This window comes from Phacochoerus africanus, chromosome 1 (genome assembly GCF_016906955.1).
Source record: "Phacochoerus africanus isolate WHEZ1 chromosome 1, ROS_Pafr_v1, whole genome shotgun sequence".
Taxonomy (NCBI): domain Eukaryota; kingdom Metazoa; phylum Chordata; class Mammalia; order Artiodactyla; family Suidae; genus Phacochoerus; species Phacochoerus africanus.
Genome location: NC_062544.1, coordinates 212,609,790 through 212,630,473, shown reverse-complemented (window position 1 = coordinate 212,630,473; position 20,684 = coordinate 212,609,790). Strand labels below are relative to the sequence as shown.

Sequence of the window (20,684 nt, the reverse complement as noted above, 5' to 3'; positions counted from 1 at the left end):
TGCTCCAGTTGAAAAGAACAAGAGTTAAAAATTAGATGAATTGTGGTTCTGGGAACCCAGTTGAGAAATAATGGGATGTTACAATAAAGGGGCGAGAGGGAATTTGTGAGTGCATTTGTGCCTGTGTTTTCACCTGCACCTCTTTCAAGCATGCAGACCCTTGTGCATGTTTACTTATGTAGTTGGCAGTGTCCAACTATACTGTCAAAACTGCCACTGTGTGACCTTGGACGAGTGACCTCAGCTGTGCCTCAGTTAGGAATTTCCTGGAGTTCCTGTTGTGGTTCAGTAGGTTAAGGACTTGATGTTGTTTCTGTGAGGATGCAGGTTTGATCTCTGGTCTTGCTCAGTGGGTTAAGGATCCCACCTTCCTGCAAGCTGTGGTCACTGCTGTGCAGCTGTTTCCATCTCTGGCCCCAGAGCTTCCACATGCTACAGGTGTAGCCAAAAGGAAAAAGAATTTGCAAAAGTACCTGTTACATATTAAGTCTTTTAAAAAGTGTTTAAGTTTTTGTTTTGTGTTTTCTGTGTGTGTGTGTGTTTAAAGAGTATCACAATCTTTGGTATTACTCCCCTTCAGAGCTCTGGGCTCCTCTAAGTTTTGGGCATTTGGGCCCCCCTGGTGGCCACACCTTTAAATTGCTTCCAGTGGGCCTTAGAGTTGCCAAGTGAGGTGGGCAGGTGACTTACACCTTGGTTGTCATTCCACCTTCACTGAGAATGGGGAAGGAGTGGCCAGTGTAAATTCTTTAGCCCCAGCTAAACTCTAAGGTGTGAAAGGAGTCAGAGAGAGGACTTGAGGCCTTCAAGAAATTAGAGGAATAACGGTATAAAGAGAAAAATGTTTTTTGTCCAATTTAGTCTTTTGAGTAGCCCAGGGCTTAGCTTTGGTTTCTAGCGTCTGGGGCTGGGCACTTAAGAGGGACATTTTTCACAGACAGTATAGTCAGCTGGCCTCTCTGTCTTGGTCCTCACCAGATCCTCTGACCACCTGGGGGATGGGGGTCGGGGGTCGGGGGTCGGGAGTGAGTCCCGCGAACCCGCGGCACATCTCGGCTGTAATCCTTCCGAGCCTAGGACCCAGCGGCTGCAGGACAGCCCTGGCCCCGCCTCTCGAGCATCAGCGCTCGTGGATTGGCCCTCGGCAGCAAGGCTCCGCCCCCGCCATGGCTGCCGCCCGCCGACTGAGCTACTAAGTGGCTGCCGGGGTACTGGTCTCCGCTGCAGTTTCCCGGCTGCTCTGTGTCGGCGGGCTGGTGGCGCATGGGTCTCCTCCGAGGCGTGCCCCCATGCGCTCGGGCCATGGCACGCCTGGGCGCTGTGCGCTCCCACTATTGTGCGCTGCTTCTGGCCGCGGCGCTTGCGGTCTGTGCCTTTTACTACCTCGGCTCCGGCCGGGAGACCTTCTCCAGCGCCACCAAGAGGCTGAAGGAGGCCCGTGCCGGGGCCCCAGCCGTGCCCTCGCCGCCGGTGCTGGAGGTGGCGCGGGGCTCCGTGGCGCCAGCCCTGGGTGCTAAGGCCAAGAGCCTGGAGAGCGGCGGGGCCGGGCCGGTGGACTACCACCTGCTGATGATGTTCACCAAGGCGGAACACAATGCCGCGCTGCAGGCCAAGGCTCGCATCGCGCTCCGCTCCCTGCTGCGCCTCGCTAAGTTCGAGGCGAATGAGGTGCTTAACCTGCACTTCGTGAGCGAGGAGGCCAGCCGCGAGGTGGCCAAGGCCCTGCTGCGGGAGCTGCTGCCGCCCGCCGCCGGCTTCAAGTGCAAGGTGAGTGGGGGCCTCAGCTGGAGGCTCCAGGCGGGTGGCTCTGTCAGTGCGCGCGCCCCACCAGGCTCAGGGGGTCGGGAGGGAGGCGACTTCGCTGCGCTGCCCACTGTCAACGCCAACTCGCACCCTCTCCCCGAAGTGGACTGGAGGCATCGTCGGGGGCGTGTCCGGGTGGGTGCCTCGGCGTTAGCTGACTACCCTGACCTGGTATCCCCCTTTAACTGTGGCCCCATTGAGAATCGGCACGCCCCTTCCTTACTAGCGTTGCAGGGTTCACTAGTGAGTGCCTTCACAGTCTGCCCCACTTTTTGATCTCCAGTCTTTGGCTTTTGAGGATGGAACATGTCATTTGAAGGCACCAGTATTCTTCTGCTGCAGAATCTGATAGACAGGGTCGTAGGCCTCTTGAATTCTTGAAGTTACAGTGGCATTTCTCATAGCTCCAAGGTATCTCAGTCGGAACTGGTCAAGCTCCAGTGTGAACCACCTCATCTCCTTTATGTGCCCCTTCTCCCCCACCCTCTAGGGTCATGAGCTCATTTAGAGAAGCAGAGGGTTCTTCCCAGGGAGGAAGAGAACGCTCCAGGAGGTACAGATAAGATCTGGGGAGAGCAGGGCAGAGCTAGTCATTGGACCAACCTGCCTCCTCATCCTCTGGCTTCACCACCTGGCTCTGCTTGGGCATTCCTAGCTTAGTGTCAATGGCCTCAGTTAAATTGCTTGCCTCCTTTTAACCTCATGGTTGCACAGAGGGGACTGATTTTGGAATAGAAATAGTAGGTGATCTTAAAAGATGGAGCCTGATGGTGGGGGGAGGGGTGGTGAGGGGAGCTGATGCCAGCATCCTGCAGGCCTCCAGGTCTCTTGTTTGTTGACTACAGAATCGATTTCTGGGTGGTGGGCCTGGCTCTCCACTCCAACCTACATTTTTGTCCTTCCTCCACATGTACCTTAGATCTTAATTGTACTGAATGAGCCTTTATACAAGCTCTCTTCTCCACCCAGAATGTCCTTCCTTCTCTCCTGGGCCTTTGGCCACTCTTTGCTTTCACCTCCCCCAGGAATGTCCATAGACTTGGGGACAATCTGTGCCCAGCCCTTGACAGATCTCTATTCCAGCTTCCCCTGCCCAGAACAAATGAGCCCTCCAGGGACACCCACCATAGTCAGAGAGTCCATGATATAGAAATCCAGGTCCTGGAACTTGTGGCTGGAGGGGCCCCAGAGACCCACTGTCTCTGTTGGGGTTTATCAGCCTGGGGCTCAGTTTCCCTAATTGCAGTCTCTGGGGGTGGCCCTTAGGATTCTAATGTTTGAGAGATTCTGTGCTAGTCCCAGGGAGCAAACCAAGGGCCCTTGATCATAGGGCCAGTCTGTGCAAAACTGGGATTTGAGTGGCTCTCCAGACATCAGCTCGAAGACTGGCATTGTCATCGCTTCACTTTCTGAGTCAGAGTTTGTAACTCCCGCCTACTGTACCACATTGCCAGGGCTTCACTCTCTCCTTCTTGAGCTCCAGCTACAGTGTCTTGTCACATACCCTCTGCTCTCCGGCCTACCTGCCCCTTCTTCTGTCTTTCCACTGGCAGGGTACCCTTTCTCTCTGCATCACTGAGAGTTGCCCATCTTCAGATGCCAGCCCCCCCCGGAGCCTTCCAAAGAATCCCCATCTGAAAGACACGTCTGCCTCTTCCTTGCATACCTCCCTGGTGCTGTGACTACAAGACGTCTTATCTCCCATCCCTATGCTGGCCATGCAGCAGAGGCACGGACACTACTGGTCCAGGGCAGGTCCAGCCTCAGGACCGGGGTTCCCTTCTTGGAGTTTGTGTTTCATGCTCTGACTCCCTTCCTCTGCTGGGCCCAGTTCTGACAGCCACAGCCATTGCCCAAGGCCTGAGGCAGCTGCAGATGGCCACAGGGAATTGATGCCACCCCTGCTGAGGCACCAGGAATGGGGCTATGTTCATATAAGGACTCATCAGTTCTAGCTAAAATGACTCCTATTCCTTTTGGATTGTTTTTTTGTGAACCTATTCTCTGTTTGTGACAGAAGATGCTCTTTTTTCTTTAAATGTGTTGTCCTAAAAGATTCGCCTCATTTTATTTGTCATTGAATTCTTCCTTGGGTTTGGAATATTCCTGAAAGGAATGCTTCTCTTGGAACCACTTCACACCTACCTTTCCCTCTGCTTGGAGACTGCCTCCATCCCCACTCCCTATCCTTGACTGGTACTCTGCTTTCAGGTCTCAGTGTAAATGTTATGTCCTTGGTCAACCTTTCCTTGGCCCCCATTGTGCCCTCTCATCACACCAAGGACTTCTCCTTACAGTGACATGACTGTATCACTTCTCATGGTTGTCATTATATAGGTATTGAATGAATTATGTATCTACCTTGCTAGACTGTGAACTCCTTAAGGACTTGGACCCTGACTTCCTTTAAGGGTTGGCCCCGCACTGAACATCACGTCTCACACGTGGGAATGCATCTTACACTGAGAAGTATTTTTTTCAGTGTTAATTAGGAGGAAGGAACTAATTGACTCTGAGCTGGAAGGGATCTTCAAGAATGTACGGCACGGCACCCCAGGTGAGGAGACTTACCTAAGGCCCCATGGGGAGTTACTGACCTGGCTGGGGCTGGACCCAAGTCCTGGGCCACTGTTTTTCCCTTTGTACCATGTTCTCCCTTTAAGGAGCACATCTCTCTTGTAAGAGAAGGTGATCCACTCCTCGGGAGAGTTACTCTAAAGTGTGTTAGAACTCCTTGGGAAGAGGGAGGCAGCTCCTGGCTCAGTCAGCTGTCTGTGAACAGCCTGGGAGCTCTTCCTCCTCAGGGAGGGATCTGGGGCTCTGCTCTGCAGGGGGCAGGGCAGGGCAGGGCAGCAGGGAGCTGGCCTAGGACTCAGCTCACACTCGGGAGTTCTCTTCTCTGGCCATTTTCAAATGCCACTGAAATGGTTGCAGAAATCCATCATAGAACATTACTAGTGACTTTAGGTTACATTTTGGTTATTGCGTATTAGCTAAAAAGCCATTCTCTTAACCAGAAAAATCTCGTTTTGATTATAATTGAAAGTCTTTCTAAATCTACTGGTTTGTTCTCTCCTAACAGTATGGAAATATATTATTTGCTCACATATTTAATAAACCTGTTATGTTCAAGGTACTGGCTTAGGAGCTGCTCATTTAATAGGTCTATGGATTAACTGCAGCAGACTCTCCTGGGAACGCTTACAAGTACAGAATCATGGCCCCTGCCCCAGCTTGTGGGTCAGAATCATCTCCTGGTGGGGCTTAGGCTATATGAGGCTGTAAACTTGTAAGAGGCTGTGGCAGCAGGCGTAGGGGGGCCCTGCTGTGAGGGATTTAGGAAGGCCCGGTGCTCTCCTGCCCTCTTTCAGTCCCAGCTCTGATGTCCTCTCCTCCAAGCAGCCTTACCTGTGAGCACAATGCCTGGCACATAGTAGGCCTTCAGGAAGCATTTGCCTTTCATCCGGACTGTGCTGGCTCTGCTGGACTGAGGAAGGCTACCTCATGCCTCACTCCCACTCAGAACCCCTGCTCCTGGGCTCGCTGTCACCCCATGTCATGCCAGCTCTCCTGCCCCACAACAGCTGGCTTCAGTGTCCCTGTCCAGCCTTTCCTCCCTAAGCTGCAGAAGGCACCGTCCCTTCTCCTGGAGCTTTGCTCGCTTTGCTTCCAGCCATCTGTTTCCCCATTCTGTCCATCAAGTGGGATCCCACACTTCTAAAACTTATGTCCAGACCTGTTTCATTTATAAGACTTCCTAGCTGTATTATGTTTGATAGAATATGCTGTGGGGACCCCAATTAGTGGTAGTTTAAGCATGATGGAGCTTTATTTCCCATCTGAACGGAGTCCAGAGGTAGGCATTCCTGGTCCGGCATAGGAGCTTCGTGACATCCTCAGGGTCCTAGGCTCCTTATACCTCTGTTTCACCATCCCCATGGGCTGGCCCTTGTCCTCAGGGGCCAGGATGGCTGCTGGAGCTTGAGCCATCACATCTGTGTTGAGGCAGCAGGATGGAAGAAGAACCACAGAAACTTACCCAGTTAAAAATAGGAGTTCTGTTCATAAGGAGAGGAGAGCAGGTTTGGGGTGGGCAACCTGTTATCTCTGCCCAGCACTCTGTGGATGCTGAAAGCAACGTGAATGACTGAGCACCTGCCATGTGGGACCCTGAATTCATAACTGCAGGGGGCACACATGGGGCAGGCAGAGCCCCTGCCATCCAGGAACCCATGTCACTTAGCCTCATACCCACGCATGGCCTGTCCTGTGGCTAAAACTGCTGGGTTGGGCAGGAGATGGCTCTGAGGGAAAGAGACACCCAGAGTTTAAGCCAGTGGCCAGTTACTGGGTGACGTGGGTCACCCTGCCCGCCTCTCATGGCCTCTGAGGCCTCCTCTGAAATGAGATTGAGCAGCCACCTCCCAGGGCTGTAAGGTGTGCAGCCCAGGGTTGCTGTGCCCGTTGTCAGGTGCCTAATCTCACGACACAGTTCTACTCTGCCGACTTCTGGGGATTCAGCACTGAAGGGACCCTGTGGCCATCTCCCTCCTTTTCAAGGTGGCCAGCCCCCTGCAGAGGCCTGGGGGGCTTACCCAGCTCTGTGGGGACACCATCAGGGTACAGCAGGACCGCTTCTTGTGCTGTTGCCTTGTTATCACTCATCTTAACCACCCAGCAAAGCCTTCCCCGAACCCCTTTTCTAAAGCAGCCGCCACCCCAGCCCTCATTGTCTTTCCCATCACCTTGTCTGTAGCATGTGTGAATCTGTTCATTCATCCAGAAGAGGTTAGTGGTGCTTAGCCTCTGCCAGGTGCTGTTCTAGGTGCCTGTGAGGATTGGGAAGAGAACCAGGTCCCTGCCCTCATGAAGCTTATGTGCTGGGACTTTTTGGGGGTGGTCGGGGGGAGGTCAACTTTAAACAGATCAACAGGTCCACGTAGAGTGAGTCGGATTGTGATGAGTTGTAGAGAGCAAACTAAAGCTGGGTAAGAACACAGGGAGTGGTTGTGTGTTGGGGTGGGGAGTGGTGGGCTGTTTTGTACAGATGGTCAGGGAAGGCCCCATGGACATGGGGATAGCTGAGCAGCGGCTGAGGGAAGTGAGAGTGAGAGCTATTTGGACATCAAGAAGCAAGTTTGCAGAAGTCACTACCCTGTTTCCTACTTTGCATCTGCCTCTCCTCCTAGAGTATCATCTCCATGAGAGCAGGGCATTCCTCACCTTCTTGCTCTGCTGAAGTGGGCAGGCACCCCAGAAACACCACCCTTGTTTCTGGCCTCAGCTGGGAGTGACAGACACAGGGGCAGGTGCCTCCCAACCTGGAACAGAGACCAGACAGATTTCTGGAGGGACAGACAGCTCTGGACAGCTGCTGGCTGTCCTGCGGGAGGGGCAGGCTCTCTGAGGGAGGCGGCAGGGGGGCAGACCTGCCTCCCAAACTCGCTCATCATGTCAGCTTCTCTTCCTGCCTTAGGGAGGTGGTGGTGGGTAGTGTGGGGTGGGGAAGGAGATGGGGAGGGGGCAGGAGGTAGGGGGTGCTGGTCTAGTGGGGTGTCCACCATGTGGAAGGCATGAAACAGAGGAAACAGGTGTTCCCCCTTCCTCCATCACCGTTATATTTTTTGTACGTTCCTGGCATCTTCTGGGCTCTCGGTAATATTTTATAGTTGACTGCCTAGTAGCTTATATTAATTAAACACAAGAAGTCATAGAAGAGTTCTGGGTGATCTGGCCCTTGTTCACCCAACTTTAGCATCCTCAGAGAAGGAGGCTGGGTTGTTCCATCTCCACATGACAAGTTAGAAATAAGAGGGAGGCTGGGTGCTTTCCACACTTAAAAGTAGCTATTGTGGGGGTTCCTGTTGTGGCTCAGCAGATTAAGCATCTGACTAGTATCTATGAAGATGTGGGTTCAATCCCTGGCCTCACTCAGTGGGTTAAAGGAGCGGGCATTGCCACAAGCTATGGTGAAGTTGGCAGATGCGGCTTGGATCCTGTGGTGCGGTGGCTGTGGGGTAGGCCAGCAGCTGCAGCTTCAATTCCACCCCTAGCCTGGGAACTTCCATATGCCGCCATTGCAGCCCTAAAAAAGAAAAAAAAAAAAAAAAAAAGTAGCTGTTGGATTCCAGGATGAGTGTGTGCTGAGGACTGGGGGTGACGAGACACATGAAAGCGCTGCACACTGTGAGGGAATTCCCAGTTTTCTTTCACTCTAAGAGCAAAACTGTTGGGAGTTGCCATTGTGGCTCAACAGGTTAAGAACCTGACATAGTGTCTGAGAGGATGCGGGATTGATCCCTGGCCTTGCACCGTGGGTTAAGGATCTGGCGTTGCTGTGAGCTGTGGTGTAGGTCACAGATGCAGCTCAGATCTGATGTTAGGTGTGGCTGTGGTGTAGGTGGGCAGCTGCAGCTCTGATTCGACCCCTAGCCCAGGAACCTCCATATGCTGCAGAAGCAGCCTTAAAAAGAAAAAAAGAAAAAAAGAAAAAAAAAGGGAAAAGGAAAAAAGACCAAAACTGTGAGTGGCTTTGAAAAGGTGAATCCCTCAGCTCACAGCTAGTGCGTGAAAGAAGCCTGGAGGGTAAAGACTTGGCTGCTGGCTGCCACCTCTTCATCATTGTTGTGGATGAAGCTAATGAACAGCAGGTGACCTTGCAATGCAGCTTCTCCAGCTTGTCACAGCAGCAGTTACCATGACCAGAAGAAAACTTTTGAGCAAATTAGGACAATCTGGGAAAGAGATGTTCAAAGAAAGTGTCCCGTAATAAGAGGTTCTTTGAAAAGATCAGCTGACATTTGATACTATAGAATTTAGAGAGCAGTGATATTTTACCAAATGCAGTGGAACTCTTTTAAATGATAAGATTTTCATGAAACACCTGTAGTACTTTGGGTACCAGTGCATGTGTCTCATGGAAAGATTTCATCATGGATCTATAGGGGAAAAACTCTGTATAGTGTTATTGTATCTTGTCCAATATATTCTGGATAATTTCAGAAGTATGTGTTGAAATTTCAAGGCTAAGCCCATAACATAAGGTCAGCGATCATCATGTAGAGGAAATACACTGATACCAGGGTGATTTGCAAATGCCGTGGGGCCTTCAGTGCACAGATGAAATGTGCCAGCTTGGGCTAACAGTCATTCTTCATGATTAACCTGACTGTTGTCTGTTCCAATAGGTCATTTTTTGAAGACAGATAATTACATGTCCTTGCAATAAAAAAAACCCTGAACTATATTTCACATACCACTAAAATTTACCCTTTTAAAATATACATGAGGACAAAACTGGAAAACTTTGAGATCTCCCTTATTATATCATGGTCACAGGTCATGGAAAATACAGTTCTATCATGATGTCATTAGAATCAGAAGTATGTATTATTAGCTTTGTAGATAGGAAGAGATACTGTTTAATATTTTTAAAATGCACAATTCAGTGGTTTTTTTTAATATATTCACAAGGTTGTTCAGTTATAACCACTGATTCTAGAACATGGCATCACCCCATGAAGAAACCCCATGCCCATCAGCAGTCCCTTCCCTCTTTCCTCCCAGCCCTCTCTGCTTTCTGTCTCTATAAATTTGCCTTTTCTGAATATCGCATGTAAATGGATCTTTTGTATCTGGCTTCTTCTTTCAATTAGTGTAATCTTTTTTTTTTGTCTTTTTTTTTGCTATTTCTTGGGCCGCTCCAGCGGCATATGGAAGTTCTCAGGCTAGGGGTTATATCGGAGCTGGAGCCACCGGCCTATGCCAGAGCCACAGCAATGCAGGATCCAAGCTGTGTCTGCAACCTTCACCACAGCTCACAGCAACGCTGGATCCTTAACCCACTGAGCAAGGGCAGGGATCGAACCCGCAACCTCATGGTTCCTAGTCGGATTTGTTAACCACTGCGCCACGACGAGAACTCCTTTTTTTTTTTTTTTTTTTTAAGGGCTGCACCTGCAGCATATGGAAGTTTCCAGACTAGGGGCTGAATTGGAGCTGCAGCTGCTGGCCTATGCCATAGCCACAGCAACTCGAGATCCGAGCCGTGTCTGTGACCTACACTACAGTTCACGGCAATGCTGGATTCTTAACCCACTGAGCGAGGCCAGGGATTGAACCCGCATTCTCATGGATGCCAGTTGGGTTCATTGCTGCTAAGCCACAATGGGAACTCCTTAGTGTAATGTTTTTAAGGTTCATGTGATAGCATGTTTTTAAGGTTCATGTGATAGCATGACTTTGTATGGTTGAATAATATTCCGCTGTACAGTGATTTACTTTTTATTTATTCATTTGTTAGTCAACAGACATTTGAGTTCCCACATTTTGGCTTATCAGTAATTGGCTGTGGACATTCACTTACACTGGATACATGTTTTCACATCTCTTGGGTACACACCTAGGAGTGGAATGATTGGTCATATGGTGACTGTTTAACTTTTTGAGGCATCACCCCATGAAGAAACCCCATGCCCATCAGCAGTCCCCTCCCTCTTTCCTCTCAGCCCTCTCTGCTTTCTGTCTCTATAAATTTGCCTTCATGGGGTGAGGCACGGTTTAACTTTTTGTCAGACTGTTTTCCAAAGGAGCTGTAATATTTTCCGTTCCCATCAGCAATGTGTGAGGGTTCCAATTGCTCCGTGTCCTTGTCAGCACTTATCATTGTCTGCCTTTTGGATTCTAGCTATGCGAGTGGGTAGGAGGTTTGATTTGCATTTCCCCAATAACTAGTGAGGAGATGATTACATATTGACACGGACAGCTGAATAAGTGTATTTGGTATTTTTCTCATATATTTACTGAAACGCATTTCACACGAAAAACCCTTTCTCTTGACTTTCCCCTCCCCGTCCTAAAGGGTGTTGTAACATCTCTGGAATTGCTTGTATTCTGAAGCACATGGAGATTTCTGATAACGTTATGCCTAAAGTCACCGAGGTGTTACTAGTATGAAGACTTGATTAGGAGAATTGTAACATTTGTTCAGCGCTTTAGAGCCTATGGAAGTGGTTTCAGGAACATCTCCCTTAAGCATCCCTGTGACCTGTGAAGGAGCCCCAGAGCTGAGAGCTCCAGTGACTTACTTGTGCTCCCACCCTAGGCCCTGGGGGGTGGGGGTGTGTGAGGGGGGGCTGGACTGTGTAACATACTTTGAGGAGTAGGAGGCAGGACAAGACAGGCAGCCACTGAGGGGCAGGTGTAGCCCACCTTGCAGTCTATATCGTCCCCCTGCCCAGATGCCCCACATCAGTACATTCAGTCTGAATAAAGATGGTGCTTGCTGCCATCCAGCTTTGAAGAGTCTCTCGGAATCACCAAACACTGTCCTCCCCGTGAGCGGACAGATCCTGGGGAAGAGGAGGGGCAAGGATTTATCCAGAGGTTCTCACAGCTGTGGTTAGAATGAATTCAGGCCTTTCACTCTTCTCTTTGAGTGTCAGTGTTTTCAGAATCCCCTGGCTCTTCTGGAAGGGTGGGTGAGACCCAGTGGAGCCTCTTCTCCTTGGGTCCCCAAGGATGCCTCTGGCTGGGATGGGCAGGGGAGGCACCACTCTGACCATCAGGGGGCCGTCCCTCTGTGGGTCCTTTGGGGCCAGCTTGCCAGCTGTGCAGTGTCTCCGATGGACCAGGGAGTTAGGATTGGGGGAGCTCTATTCCTCCCGGGGAAACTACATGGTTTGTCTTTCGCTTGAGGGTTCCCGCAGGAGGGAGCTTCAGGGCTAGAATCAGTGCCCGGGCCTCCTGGGCCAGGAGCAGACAGAGGAGGAGCTGCAGGAGTGCAGCCCATACTGGACCTCAGGCCTCCTGGCTGGTCACCACATTGTCCCAGGGACCCGGTAGGGGGAGAGCTTGCCCTCCTGCTCCCAGGCTGTGTCACCTCCCCTGCCTGTCGAGCCGAGTGCGGCGCTCCGAGCAGTCACTGGAGGGCGCTGCTGCACCGCGTTTGCTCAACCGGAGCCCCAATCCCGGCAGCCCCAAGGCCAGGAACCCAGAACCAGAGCTGCTTCTCCCTCCAGGAAAGCCTGGGGCACAAGCAGAGCTGTTTTTGTTCAGTCTCCATGAGCATTCCCCTCTCTCCCCTTCGTGTTTTAGAAAGGAAGCTGATATGAAAGGGGATCTGCCTGGCGATCATGGGCTGTCTTTTCCTTCCTGCATCGAGTGTAAACCTGCTCTGATGAGGCCCTTTGAGAAAGGCGGATGGAAAACAAACTGGGATGGTTGGATCCTGGATGGAGAAGCCTCCAGTGCTTCTCTGCAGCACAGAGGGAAGAGTGTGGATGAAGGGCGGGGTGTGTCTGAGCATCCTTAGCTGTCCTCACCCCTCTTTGGTCCCTGCCCTGTGACTCTAGCTGGGCCCTGCCCACGGGCCTCACTGCTTCCCAGGGCCCATCTTTACTCTATCTGGGGTCCATCTAGCACGTGCCCTGCGTCCAGGTGAAGGGAGGCAGGCTTCTGCTTAAGAGGGGGAACTGTGCTTATTGCAGCTTGAAGGTGGAGCCCCTCCCACCCACTCTTGAGCTCCCCGTTTGCGCCACAGGATTTGAGATCTCTCCGAAGCTCCAGGTATCCTGCTTCTTGGTGGGCGAGAGGACAGCACGATGGGGAGGCTTCAGTGACCCAGGTCCTGGGCCTGGCAGGCCCCTAGCTGCCTGACTGCCTGATCCTATGCATCCTCAGCTGTCAGATGGGCTGCAATCCCCACCTCAGGCCGTGTCACAGTGGTGAGAGGCCTCGGCAGAGAGGAGGAGCCAGGCTGTAACTGGGAGGAGCCAAGGGACGCCTCCTGCCCCTGTGGCCACAGCAGACTCCCAGGATACCGCAGGGCCCCTCCCAGCTTCCCTTCCTCACACCCTTCCTGGCTGCAAGCTCTTGCCTTTGACCTTGAGGCTGCTCACACTTGCCTGAGGGCTGCACTGGGCGGTCAGGCTGTCTGGTCAGGATGGTCAGGCCGGGCCCCAGGAGGCAGCTCTGTGTGCTCCCATTGCTGTTTCAGGTACCTGTTCTGAGCAGCTGAGCCAGGCCCTGTCAGCTGGCACAAAGCCTGCTGTTAGCTTAATGTCTTTTAAATTAAAGCCATTTGTTTTATTTATTGGGGTAATTACTGTTAAGCAGCCCCATTAAGTGATCTGCCTGCTGGTGGATGTGTGCTGCTGAGAGCCTGACCTCTGCGCCCTGCATTGGTGTTGGTCTAGCCACGGCCTGGGCGCACATCTCTCTCCCTTCCTCTTCCTCTCCCGCTGGAGCGCACCACCCTTCCAGCCACCAGCGGGGTTCCATCATCAATGGGAGGCGCAAGGGCAGGAGGGCAGTCTGTGACATTTGGGAACAGTGTAGCCCAGGATGTAAACCCTCTGAGCTGAGCCTCCCACCCCTCATACATGACCTTACTAGAGTGGCTGTAAGGCAAAAATGAGGCAACATTGGAGCTCTAGCACATGACAGGTGGCTAGTGTTGGCTGCCACTAGTGGTACCTGAGTAAGTGTTGGGGGAGAAGCCTTCTCTCATCATTTTAGAAGGCACGATGCTTGTTGATTCAGTTGGAGCACAGCAAAGTTAGCTTGAAGATGTTTATTTCAGGGTGTCTTAGTCTGTTGAGGCTGTTATGACAAAATACCACAGATGGGGAGGCTAATAAACAACAGAAATTTCTCTCTTGGGGGTCTGGAGGCTGGACAAGGTGCCAGCCTGGTGGGGTTCTGCCAAAGGCCTTTTCCCGATTGCAGACTGCCAACTTCTCACTGTGTCCTCATGAGGTGGGAGGGCCTAGGGGGCTCTCTGGAGCCTCATGTATCAGGGCACTAATCTCTTTCGTGAGAGCCCCACCCTCATGACCTACTCACCTCCTGAAGGCCCCACCTCCTCATGTCATCACGTTGGGGGTTAGGATGTCAGCACATGAACTGGGGCGGGGGGGGGAGACACATTTAGACTGGAGCACAGGGTGTCCTCACGTTCTTTCAAGTCTTCCTCAGTTCCCTTAACTAGAGTCTCTCCTCTGACCCTCCCCAGGCCCGCATTCCCTCAGCAACACACGGTTTGCCTCTCTCTGAAGGTACTGCGTGCTGTGGCTGCAGTTGGTGCTCAGGTGTGTCCATGCTTCCTCTCTCCTGCTGGAAGGAAGAGGGCCTGGTCATCTCTCCCTTCTCCCCTGGGCCTGGCACATGCCTGGCTCTGGGCAGAGGCTCAGCAAAGGCTGTCTTGCCTTGGCCTGTGCTCTGGAGCACATGCTGCTGTTTCTTGTCAGGATGGTGAAGGTGGGCTATGCTTTGCAGTCTTTGTGTAGGCGACATGGAAGATCCTGCTGCATCCTCTCTATGAAGGTTCCTTTCTAGAAATTCCAATGCTAGAATTTTCTAGAAGGTTCCAGTTCAAACTTGTTTATGGTAAACAGAGCACTTTTCATGTTTTGTTTACCTCTTTTTTAAAAAAATTATTTTTATTTTTTCCATTACAGTTGGTTTACAGTGTTCTGTCAACTTTCTACTGTACAGCAAAGTGACCCATCACACATACATATATACATTCTTTTTTTCACATTATCCTACATCCATGCTCCATTGTAAGTGACTAGATGCAGTTCCCAGTGCTATACAGCAGGATTGTTTACCTCTTCTTAATGGTGTTTGTTTTCTCGGTCTGATTGCATACAGCAATTGTTCATAATCTTTTGGGATATTTACCAAAGTATAAATCATAAGTGATTTTAAAAAGCCAGACTATGGGGGAGACCCCCATCCCCCAGAGCTTGCTCACTTCCCCTGTTCCCACCCAGCCCTCTGGGGGGTGGTGTCTTGGGTCTTGCCCTCTGTGGCTCACACCCCACCAACGGCTGTGAGGGGGCCCTGTTCTTACCAGATCTTCATGGCAGTCCAGGACGTGGGCTCCGTGAGACCTGCCCAGATGGTCAGACTCCTTGAGTCCTGGTCACTGGATTCTGGAGGGGCTTCGTTATCTCTGGCAGGTGGACGGGTGGCCTGGCCATTGTCTGACAGCCTATGCAGGATCAGGCAGAGTGCAAGCTTTGCTCTGGGCACTACTCTCTGGGGGGGCAGGAAGACAGAGGGCAGTGGATTCCTGGTGTGCCTGGGGCTTGCCCTTGGGGATGGAGGGGGCTGTCTGTGAGGGTCAGGGAGCTTTGGGGAGGTGGTGCCATCATAAGTTGGTAGGATGTGACCCTCCCAGTCTTGAAGAGGAGGAGGGGCAGCCGGGGCAACAGACTGGCCTTGTCTCCTGTACCTGGCAGGAGAGGCATGACCAGAAATTGAGGGGATGGGCTGGGCCACTTGGCTGGTGGGCAGTGCTGGGACATAGCCTGGACTGTCCGGACCCCGGAGTAGGCAGAGGGAGCCGGAGAGCCTATGCAGCCCGGCTGCAGTGGGCAGCGGCCGCCTGGAGCTGTGGGAGCCTCTTCATGCCTCTGGGGCTTTGCTCAGGTGCTTCCTCTCCTGAACACCCATCCTCCCTTCTTGATCTGGTTGACACTTTTTGCCCTTCAAAATTAAGCTCTGGTGGGTGCCAATTATGTGGGGAGGCCGTCCCTGGCCACCCCACCCTCGGTTAGTTTAGTCCTTTCCTTAGGAGGCCTGCTGTGCAGAAGTCAGCCAGTCTGCAGGCTCTGGGGACAGGGCTGTCATGTCCTGTATCTCAGGGCGTAGTGTCGCCTGGGGCCTGGCATAGGGGCAGACCCAGCACGAGCTTGTGCAAGTGGAGCAGGTGGGCAGTGCAGTGTACATGCTTGCTCCTGAGAGCCTGCTCTCACACGTTAGGATGTGGATGGCAGCTTTGGGAATCTTTGCCATCTACAGAGGCCTCTTGATTGAAGTGAAGGCTTCCTTGCACCTTGTAACATAGACTCTCCAGACAGCAAGTCGTCCAGCCTGAAACCAGCCTGAAACTAGATTGGAGACTTCCTCCTGGGTTCCAGAACCATCTCCTGGATATAGCTTGCTGATCCTGATGCTGATCTAGGGGAGTGGGGAGGGGCTTGGCTTGTGTTCCTGTCTTAGGGGTTTCATTCTCCCCCGCCCTTTAGGGGTAGGAAGGATGGGGCTGCTTTGGCCCCTTGATCTGCCTGGAGCCCCTGCTGGTGAGCAGCTTGGGGCTGCGGTTCAGCCTCTTGGGTGCGCAGCCCAGCCCTGCCCATCGGCACATTCTCGGCTGCAGTGTGGTGGGCAGAGTGATCTGGGGTTCCAGGGCTCTCCCTGGCCCTGGCTTTCATTTCAAAGCCTTTCAAGTTCTCTCATCTGTAAGATGGGCAGGGGGTTCTAGCCCTGAGTCGTAGTCCATAGCTCTTCTACCAGCATGTTGACACTGGACATGGGAAGTGGTAAAACAAACGTCCTTTCCAGACTTTTCCTGAGTCGGAGGGTAGGAGGCCAGGGGTGGGGGGTCGGGGGGCTTGAAGCCGCTGTTTGTGTCTTTCTGGGAGGGTCCTCCCAGGCCCTCCTTGCGGACTCTGTCCTCCCCCTGGGAGATACTGGTTCATTTCGCGGCCCCGGCCCCCAGCCAGGCTGCACCTCAGAGAGGCAGTGGGGCGTGTGGAGGCAGCCCGGCTCTCAGCTGTTCCCAGCGTCTCCATGATGCTGGGTTCTATGTCTGTTCTCTTATTGAAACTTGGCCGTTCCTCCTTTGAGGAGGGAGGGATTCTTCCCTAGGAAGAGGTCTCCCAGGTGAAGATTCTGGTTCCAGAGGTGGTTCAGAGCTTGCTTAGGGCCATGCAGCCCTGAGGTGGCGGAACGTGGGTGAGAGCTGGTCTTTCTGACTCTTAGGCACCCTGTCCCGATGTCTGTGCTGTCTGTTGTTTTGGTGGGTCTTTCCAGGCCCTGCAAACAGGGAATCAGGAGGGCTGGGGTCCCCCAGGAGGGTGCCCGCTGCTCGCTAGGGCCTCACACACACAGCCTCTTCCCCTTGTCAGCTGGTGGTGGGACCACACATTGTGTGAGAAGGGCAGGGGAACCTCAGTGGGCTCAGGGCGGAGCTCATTCCTCCTTCAGGTTCTGCCCTAGAACCAGCCGGGAGCCACCTTTTAGGATGTGGGATCTTAGAGGACTGTCACGTTTGGAGCCCTGCCTCCCTCAAGTGGCAGTGGGTCACAAGAGGTCAGAACGAGGAAACTGGAAAGGCCATGGGGTTCTGTCCCCTGTTACCCATGAGGAAGCTGGCCCAGAGAGGGCAAGTGACTCGGGCAAGGCCACACAGCTAGTCAGCGGACAGGGGTCTGGGCAGGTCCCCACTGCCCACACTGCCTGCCTGCCGTCCATGTCATTTGCTCTCAGGCCGGCTCTGGCAGTGCTGGTCTCTGTGTGCTTCGTTGTCTTCTGCCTTTGTTCTTAGCCTGACACATTTTTCAGATCTCACCCACCTGTGACTGCCCTGCAGTTGCCTGTGTTTTGTGTGCATTGAATGGTTTTGCTTCCCGCCCCGCTGAGCAGCGGTTCCAGAATCCAGCTGATTGGGCCTCCTCAGGTGCAGGCCCCAGAGCTGCCCGAAAGGCCCTCACTGCCCCTTTGCCAGGCATTGCTCAGCCTGAATGGGGGCTCATCGGGCCTTAGAGAGAGAGAGAGAGAGAGAGAGAGAGAGAGAGTGTGTGTGTGTGTGTGTGTGTGTGTGTGGTGGGGGTATAAGGAATCCCACTGCTGTCTCCTGCTTGGGTCTGCACCCCTTCAGACCCAGTCCTGCTGTGTCTGTTACAAGGCTGTTTGGGTGCCTGCTCCCCATCATGGGAGCTGATACACATGACTCACAGTAGGTGCTCTGGGAAACTTTTCCTGCTGTACCGTCCAGCTCACCCCACCTGGAGAATCTACTCTGTCTGGAGACCCTTTGCCTGACCGATGCCTCCGTCCTCCTCTGCTCTGTCTGCAGTGGGGGTGAAGCTGCCCAATGGGAGGCCTTTGGGGCAGGGTCCGATTGGGCTCTCTGTGCAGCCTAGTGCAGCAGTGGGCCTGCACCTCTCCAGTGAGCATGGTGTTGGCTACAGATGGGCCTGTGCAGACTCCCAGTCCACCTCGTCCCTCTAAGAGGCACAGTATCATCACCCATCTCAAAATGTGGGGATGAAGTGATGTAATGTGTCTAAAGGAGCTGTGTGTGCACAGCACTGCTGAGGACTTGAGGCTGGGCTGCCCCATCCTCTGTGAAGGCTGTCCTGGCCTGCCTCCTGCCCCCAGAATGGCACCTCATGGCTCATCCTGTGTCCCAGGTCACATCCTGGTGCCCGTGGCTGGGCCCCAGCTGGGGATGTGTGAGCCAGCTGCGTGGGTGCTCAGGTGTGTCTTATAAAAGAGCAAATTTGGCACAGAGGTGGACTGGCTGCCCACCTTCTTCCATTCAGTGTACGTACTTACTGAGTAGGAGTGAGAGGATGACTGAGCCCTGGGGGTTGTCTGAGCAGCCTTGCATCCCAGGGTCCCCAGCTCTCTCATAGGAGAGAAGGAGAAGGAATGGGCTTTCTGCTCAGGAACAGGGCTCCCAGGGTGGGGGTGGGAGGAGACCTCGATGTGGGAATACCCTGGAGGGAGGGGCACCTGCACCCTGTGCTTGGGAAGATGCTTGTGATTTCGGCTGCTGCTGATCTGTTAAGGTGAGTTTAATCTGCAGTCCGTGTAGGGAGAGACTCTGGTCTTGGGTCCCCAGGATGGGGCACTGCTGGCGCCTGAGTCATGGCCAAAGTCTCAGGTCCCTGATCGCCCTCCCAGTCTGTGGCTCAGTCAGCCAGGCGTGGGCAGTGGACAGGGTATGGGCTGCCCAGCTCCAGGCTTCCCAGTCTTGGGAGCACTGGTCACCTCGGCTGGCTAGGGGCTCCTTTTGTCAGTGACAACTGGACTGTTACACAGTGGGGTGAGCAGTGCTCCAAGAGGAAGTGAGACGGTGGGGAGGTCCATTGTGTTTACTTGCTCTGCTTCCGACTCCCCAAGCAGCTTTGCTTTGATCGGAAACGTGAGCAACCGAAGTTCGTCACCAAAGTGGCTCTCAGAGAGTTGCAGGACTTTGAGAGCAAATGCAGAACGAAGACATTTCTCTTTCCTTAAAGGGAGAGCTCTGTCTCAAGCCCCGGGCTCTGGAAGAGGAAATATGACCTTGCTGTTCAACCTCCTGGTTTCTGGAGCTGTTGACTTCGGCCCTGCCCTGTGACATGTGCAGCATCTGGAGTTGATTTATGGAAATCTGTGGGGATCTGTGAGAGCCTGGAAAGAATGAAAGGGAGTTCTTGCTGTCCTGTGAGAGTATTCAGCTCTGAGCCCTGGGCCTTAGGGGGGTATGAGGGGGAAGGGCCCCGAGAAAGGTGGGCGGGTGGGAGCAGTGGCAGCCCCCACTTTGTGACCCACTTCGACCAGGAGTATAAAATTATAGATCAGATGGAACATTCTTATTTCTCCAGGTTCCCTTTGGTCCTTGTCCCCTGGCTGGGTACCTCTGGGGTGCCAGGGACAGGGTTTCTCTGCTCACTTCACCACACATGGTGGCGCATCTCAGAAACACCTACCCATCTTTCTGTCTCATCTTGTCCTTACTGTTAATTTGGCTGCAGCGTAAATGACTGTCCTATTTCTTTTGTAAGCCATTCTGCAGGCTTCTAATGAATAATGCCACAGAGAACATCTCTGTATGTTTTTCCTTCTTTTCAATTTTTCCTGGGAACCCTTCCTTGACTCTTCACAAGGAACACTTTCCATTCCTAAAGGGTCCTCCATCTAAAAATTAATATCTGAAAATCAGGACTCAGGAGTTCCCATTGTGGCTCAGTGGTTAATGAACCTGACTAGCATCCATGAGGACGTGGGTTCAATCCCTGGCCTTGCTCAGTGGGTTAAGGATCGGTGTTGCCGTGAGCTGTGGTGTAGGTTGCAGATGTGGCTTGGATCCTGCGTTGCTGTGGCTCTGGCATAGGCCGGGGGCTACAGCTCTGATTGGACCCCTGGCCTAGGAACCTCCATACGCCGCGGGTACAGCCCTAGAAAAGACAAAATGACAAAAAAAAAAAAAAAAAAAAGGAAAGAAAATCAGGACTCAGCAGTGATGGTCCTCAAACTCTCTCTTGGCTTCTTATAAACAGTTTGTCTACTAATTTGCATTGCACAGCCTTGCTTTCTCTCCTCTTAATGTAGTATTTTTTTAAAAAATTTTTTTAGGGCATTTCCTTCATGGCTCAGTGGTTAATTAACAAACCCGACGAGGATTCGGGTTCTATCCCTGGCCTTGCTCAGTGGGTTAAGGATCCAGGGTTGCTGTGAGCTGTGGTGTAGGTCACAGATGAGGCTTGGCTCCCTGCATTGCTGTGGCTGTGGTATAGGCCGGCAGCTGTAGCTCTGATTCAACCCCTAGCCTGGAAACTTCCACATGCCCAAGTATAGCCCTAAACCCCCCCCCCCCCCAAAAAAAATTAAGCAACAAGGATTTATTGTATACCATAGATTAACTAGATTCAGTATCTTGTAATAACTTATAATGGAAAATAATCTGAAAAATATCTATAACTGAATTACTTTGCTGTAGACCTGAAGCTAACACAATATTCTAAATCAACTATACTTCAATAAAATTTTTTAGTATTTTGTTTTTTGTATATTATGAAGCATCAAAAAATCCAGAAAAAAATGTAATAGGTACCTTTTTTCCTACTATATAGGTTAAATAGGGGCTAACATTTTGCTCTCTTTGCTTAGATTCTTTTTTTATTTTTTATTTTTTCACTTAAAAAATTTTTTTTATTACTCACATGAATTTATCACATCCGTAGGTGTATAATGATCATTACTGTCCAATTTCACAGGATTTCCATCCCACAACCCAGGCACATCCCCCCACCCCCCTAGATTATTTTTTTAAAAGAAAAATAGATGCAGCTCAAGCCCACCCTGTTTCTCCCCCCCCTCCT

General features: G+C 52.2%; 1 protein-coding gene across 1 annotated transcript in view; it reads left to right on the top strand.

Moving 5' to 3' along the window:
• Positions 1-1,164: 1,164 nt before the first annotated feature.
• Positions 1,165-20,684, top strand: part of XXYLT1 (xyloside xylosyltransferase 1) — a 193,843-nt gene continuing 174,323 nt past the window's right edge. Inside the window, exon 1 of the mRNA XM_047789166.1 lies at positions 1,165-1,767. Within this exon, the coding sequence (XP_047645122.1) occupies positions 1,264-1,767 (504 nt within the window). The 5' untranslated portion in view covers positions 1,165-1,263. The remainder of the gene's footprint in view (positions 1,768-20,684) is intronic.